Genomic DNA, 5,842 nt, shown 5'->3' on the forward strand with positions numbered 1-5,842 from the left:
TCCACTTCAGCTAATTGCGTTAATTAGGTTTCTAACGTAGCAAGTTAACTAGTTACATTTGTTGTCCTATTAAGCCTGTGATAGAAAATGTTAATGGGTGACTGATTTGTCACTTTTCAATAACGTTAATGATTATTTTGTTATTTTTCAAAAATTGAATGACTGAATTAAAATTAGAGTGACTGTTTTGTCAACTACATCAAAATTGAGTGACTGTTATAATTTACCCTAACAATAATTGTCAAAAAATTCCAAGGCATGCGCTTATTTATTTTCTTCTATGAAATGGTTTTTCACAACCCTATTACCTATATATGCTTTCCTCATTTACATGAAATCTTTTTAGGTCAATATAATTTAGCTTCAACATCACTTACAAATATTTGGATGTTTATGAGGCAACATAAATTTTGAATAGATAAATTATTTAATATTTTTTCATAAGTATTATTTACCAAAACACTATAGTATATTTTACATTTTTTATCAAATTATTATTTTATTTAACATTATAAAATTTTATGTTTCAAGTAACATTTTTTTAACAAAGATGAGAATATAAGTTCGAACTTTTAAGAAACGTATTTGTTGAGAGAATTTTACCTTGGCACTAGGTTTGGATTGCATTAAAGCTAGAGAAAGGAAAATAAAATCTTTTTTAGACTTGATTATGGGTCGGGCCAGGTAAATGTAAAATTTTAGGTTTGATTTTTAGGCTCGAGCTTAACTTGAAAAATGAGCTTAAAATTTTATCCAAACTCGACCCAGATTAAAAATGTTAAACTCGAGCTGGACTCGTCCTTATTATTTTTTAGATTATTTTTTTATATAAAAAATTTAAAAATATAATACATCAAATACACTAAAAAATTAAAAAAGAAAGTTTAAGCTGGTTTGGGCCAAATTGATCCAAAAAATCCTCATTCTTTGAATTAATATTTATTAATATTGTTTTTTAATCAAAATGTTGATTAAAACATTAAAATTTTAAATATGACAATCTTATAACAATTCACGTGTACTTTATACTATTTTTGATAAACTATTTTATAATTTTCTTGAATTTTGAATTTTTTGAATATCTTATAATTTTTAAATTATTTTTAATATGTCATATCAACATAAAATATATGTAGACTACGATACTATTATTATTAAAAATTTAATATTTTAATCCTTATTTTCATTTAAAAAAAACAAGTTCAATCTAACAACTAAATTAAGCTTTAAAAAATAAAAGTGAAATTGATAAAATGTTTAGCCAAAAGAAAGCCTGAATATAACCGGCAAAACCCGGTAAATCTCTCGGTATAACCGGGTAAAGGAGTGGACGTTTATAAATAGGGATGTTAGGGTACAAAAGGGCAACACGATTGAACCACCGCCTCTCTCTCTTTATAAGCCAACCTCAAAAAATCTCAATCATCAGAGCAAAAACGAGACAGACCCTCTTTAAATCCAAATCCAAATCTTTTTCTCTTCACATATATATAATCTCGAACAATTGAATACCTATAAAAGACACTCCTTTCAAAATTTCTCCCTCTTTTCTCCTCTCAATTTTGCCTCCAGTTTTGCTGATTTACATCTTAAGTCTTGTAATTTTAGTCTTCTTTTTCTTTTGAAAACGGTGTTGAATTTGATTTGATACTAGATAAACCAGATCTTTTTTGTTCCGGGTTTTCGAAGTTTGCTGATTTATCCTACCCCTAATTGTTTTTAGTAGAAGGGTTGGATCGGTAAGATTTGTGAAAAATTAGATCTAGGTTTGTTTATGTTTTGGATAGTTGGAGAAAACCCATAGTTATTTTAGCGGTGAATTTGGGCTTTTTTTTGGGGGGGTATTTTTGGTGAGGAACAAAAGAGAGAATGGCAGAACAAGGTGGCTTGGAAGGGAGCCAACCTGTGGATCTTTCCAAGCACCCATCTGGCATTGTTCCGACTCTTCAGTAAGTCTCCTTTTTGCCTTTCTTGTATCTGATTCTTGTTTACTCCCCCCCCCTTTTGTGTATAAAGTTTGCAGATTTGTTGAAGAGTTCTTCTAGGAAGACCTTTTAGGTCCATTTTGTACATTGGTTGACAATTAAGTCATTAGGGTAAAAAAGGTGTCTTACGTATATAAGTCTTTCAGAGGTGATATTTTAAGTTGAATAGGATTTTATTTGGATACCCTGAGTTTGTGGGTGGCCTGGCCTTCTAGGTTTTAGAGACAGGTATCAATTTCGTGTACCATGTTTTGAAGACGAGGAGATGTTTGCCAATAGGTGTTTCTTGTGATGGATTAATTTAAGGAATTTATTTTGGGTGGTGGGCTTTGATTTTATTGTGAAAGAGGAAGAGGGAATTTAGGAGTATGATACATGGGCTTGTGGAAGTATTTATAAGATGAATAGTCAATGTTTATATATCAAATATGATTGTAAGCTTTGTCGGCTTTGCTGTGAATGAAATTTAGCTAATTTGGTTTAACCATATATTCAAATTGAGTCTTGTTGGAATGTGGAATCAAATAGAATGAATTACAAGGGGGCTTCACTTATATTAAGCCTTGGTTGCGAGTTTTGAAAATTCGACTTGAAGTTTTGTATATGAGCATTTATGTTTTCTATGCTTGTCATTGTAATGGTTCTCTGATAAAAGTGTAAATCCATATTTTTCAAAAATGTTTTCTATTATAAATTTAAAAAAATATTTCCGAAATAAATAAATAAATTGAAACTGTGCCCTTAATCCTTTATAGATTGACTGTGGTTAAAATATGGAAATCTTAGTATTAAGTCTTATTTTGTTTCTAGGAACATTGTGTCAACTGTGAACCTAGATTGCAAGCTTGACCTTAAACAAATTGCACTGCAAGCTCGAAATGCAGAATACAATCCCAAGGTATGCCTGGGATGGTTAAATTCTAGTTATATCTTCTTTTTCTTTTTTTGTTTGCGCAGCTTCAGATTCTGCTGCTGTATCCGGTTCTAACCTTCTAGTTTATAAAATAACGCCACAGCGTTTTGCTGCTGTCATTATGAGAATCAGGGAACCGAAAACAACAGCTTTGATTTTTGCCTCTGGGAAGATGGTATTTCCTTCGTTTTTGGGAATTACATTCATATGCATTTACTTGGTTGTTGTGTTTAGTGTCAAAATCCTTTATTAAATAACTGGTGCTTGAGCCCAAGCATGTTGTCATTGTTCAGTTAATGATTTACTTAAACGGTTTTCTCTGGATCTTTAGGTCTGCACTGGTGCTAAAAGTGAACAGCAGTCTAAACTGGCTGCAAGGAAGGTAAAGTATTTTTCATTCTTTTGTGGAGTATGTTGTAGGCCAATTAGCTATGTGATTATTATTCTTATCGTTAAGATAGGTGGATGTGGCTATGAAGTTGCCTATAACTGACATTATTTTTGTTCCTTCAGTATGCCAGAATTATTCAGAAGCTTGGGTTTCCTGCTAAGTTTAAGGTACTTCAGCTATTTCTTTCCTTTCCTCATTCAAAACCAGCTCATGAAATTGCTTGTATGGGCTAATATCTTCCCCTTCCACACTGTTTTGCCTGATTATTTAAACCATTTTTTTGATGTGATTGGGCAGGACTTCAAAATCCAGAACATTGTTGGTTCCTGTGATGTTAAATTTCCCATCAGACTTGAAGGCCTTGCATACTCCCATGGTGCTTTTTCCAGTGTAAGTGGCAGTCATTTTTATGGGTTTGGCTCCCATCCATTACTTCTATGTCCATTATTATCTACTACTTTTGTGCCCTGCACATTTAAATGGTGATGATTAGTGTATTGGAGAGGACCCTAACCCCATTTTCATTGAATCTCATGCTTACTGTAAGAACAGTGGAAATGCATGTCTTGTATGTGGCGTTTTGGGTTCTCATTTATGAGTGGCCCAATTGCCTCTGCCCTTATCCATGTGTGTATGCCTTGGTTTTTTCCCCCTGTGAATTCCTTGAATTTCAGCCTTATGTTATAAGTTGAAGCTGACCCTTCATTTGGTTACTGAACAGCCTTGAAATGATGAAGATAAGTTTTGGTCTCCAATTCTTAGATTTTTTGTTCTTTTCCTGTATGAGTTCGAGATTATTAAATGGTTTTGCTTATTTGATGCTAAGACTTGTTTGTTTGGGTCAAAGATTGGGACTTAATTTTTATGCTGTTTTAATGCACAGTATGAACCAGAACTGTTTCCAGGTCTGATCTATCGTATGAAACAACCGAAGATTGTGCTTCTTATTTTTGTGTCAGGGAAGATTGTGATCACTGGAGCGAAGGTGATTATGTTCTGGCCGCTGTTCATCTCTTATGCATTCTGTCTCCAATGGAATTACTAATTTTCTTCTCTTTGTCCAAATGTTTCAGGTGAGAGATGAAACATACACAGCCTTTGAGAATATATATCCCGTCCTTACGGAGTTCAGGAAGAACCAACAATGGTAGGAAGCTATATACTCTGTCTCCCTCCCTCAGAATAATGTTTTTCAACCCTATTTATGACCGAAATTCAACTTACTTGCAGATATACCACCTTTGAAATCGACTTTGAGTCGGTTATGGGACTTGAATTTGCAAGTGTGAATATATAAAGAAATGAGGACTTTGGCAATGGGTTATCATCATATGACATCTCCATTCTCGTGGCTTGAATGGATGGTTTATGCATGGGTTGTAATTAGTAATTTGTGGTAAAACTGTGTTGGAGATTTGGCTTTCAATTGAAATGGTCTTTAACTTCATCAAAATTTTGGCTTCAAGGACTACTGATTTTTGGCAAAATAATAATGATTTACATGTTTACCATCTTTGTGATGTTGGCTTACCCCCCAAGAATCCAAAGGGAAAATGAACTTTGCAAAAGTACCAACACCCCCGTCTATCCGCAGGATCAAATTCATAGTAATAGGGTAGTTTAATAAAGGGATAAATTTCAGAATTTTGATTTGGTGTATTTATATATATGTAATTTTGATTCAATTATTAATATTAAAAAAATAAATAATATATTTATTTTTATATTTTATAAATTTAATAATATGTATATGTAATATATAAATGTAAACTATATCAAATAAAAATTGAATAAAATTAATTTATGTGTAAAATTATATACTATAAATTATCTATTAATAAATTTAGACATCGAAAGGATTATAATTATTAACCAGTATTAAATGTAAAAATCTAATATATATATATTTAAATATAAAAACTTAAATAATATGGTAAAATATTCAAAAATTATAATAAAAAAAAGAAAGTTAAAAAAGTAAGGTATAACCAAAAAAAAAAAGAGGAAACCATAAAAAAAACTATATAACCTGGATACTATTAACAGAAATTAGTAGTGTTATCGAGTTTGAGTCAAGTTTAAATATTGTCATGTTTTGTCAAGCTTAAGTTAAATTCGAAATTTAAAAGTTTAATATTCGGTTTGAGTTTGAACGAACATCTATTTTTAAGTTCGAATTTGGCTTGATATATAAACAATCTGTTCGAATTCGAGCTTGATTAAGTTTGTTCACCAAGTTTTGTACTCAAGCTCAAACATGAGCTCAAATTCAGCTTGATAGATAAGCTTAGGGTTAGTATATATTAATGGAAATAATGAAATTTAATAATATAAAGTTATGAAAAGCTTGATAGGGTTCACGAGTCATTCGAGTCAAGTATTACTAAGCTTAAATTCGACTTGATTGATAGCTCGAGTTTGAGTTTAGTTCGATAATTATCAAATCGAACTTCAAAATTTTTTTGAAACAAACTCAAATAACTTGTAAACATCAATGTCCCATCTACATTCTAATAAAAACAAGTAACTTATTAAGTTTCACACTCTATTGAA

The 5,842-nt window shown here is 31.3% G+C and overlaps 1 protein-coding gene across 2 annotated transcripts; it reads left to right on the forward strand.

The window, feature by feature from the left end:
- Positions 1–1,362: 1,362 nt before the first annotated feature.
- Positions 1,363–4,800, forward strand: LOC107894606 (TATA-box-binding protein). Of its 2 annotated transcripts, XM_016819866.2 has the most exons (9): positions 1,363–1,949; positions 2,796–2,883; positions 3,002–3,073; positions 3,230–3,280; positions 3,412–3,456; positions 3,587–3,679; positions 4,173–4,274; positions 4,363–4,436; positions 4,520–4,800. In XM_016819866.2, coding segments are annotated over exons 1-9 (606 nt in total). In that variant the 5' UTR covers positions 1,363–1,869; the 3' UTR covers positions 4,521–4,800. The 2 variants fall into 2 exon arrangements, with proteins under 2 accessions (XP_016675355.1, XP_016675361.1); XM_016819872.2 differs by lacking the exon at positions 3,002–3,073 and having other exon boundaries at positions 1,367–1,949.
- The last annotated feature ends 1,042 nt before the right edge of the window (positions 4,801–5,842 follow it).

Source organism: Gossypium hirsutum, chromosome A08, assembly GCF_007990345.1.
Source record: "Gossypium hirsutum isolate 1008001.06 chromosome A08, Gossypium_hirsutum_v2.1, whole genome shotgun sequence".
NCBI classification, from domain to species: Eukaryota; Viridiplantae; Streptophyta; class Magnoliopsida; order Malvales; family Malvaceae; genus Gossypium; species Gossypium hirsutum.

Excerpts from the sequence above, each read along its gene's own strand:
- LOC107894606 (XM_016819866.2), top strand. The coding sequence starts at position 1,870 with ATGGCAGAACAAGGTGGCTTGGAAGGGAGCCAACCTGTGGATCTTTCC. Across the intron at positions 1,950-2,795 it reads GGCATTGTTCCGACTCTTCA|GAACATTGTGTCAACTGTGA; the intron begins GTAAGTCTCCTT and ends TTTTGTTTCTAG. Across the intron at positions 3,281-3,411 it reads CTAAACTGGCTGCAAGGAAG|TATGCCAGAATTATTCAGAA; the intron begins GTAAAGTATTTT and ends TTGTTCCTTCAG.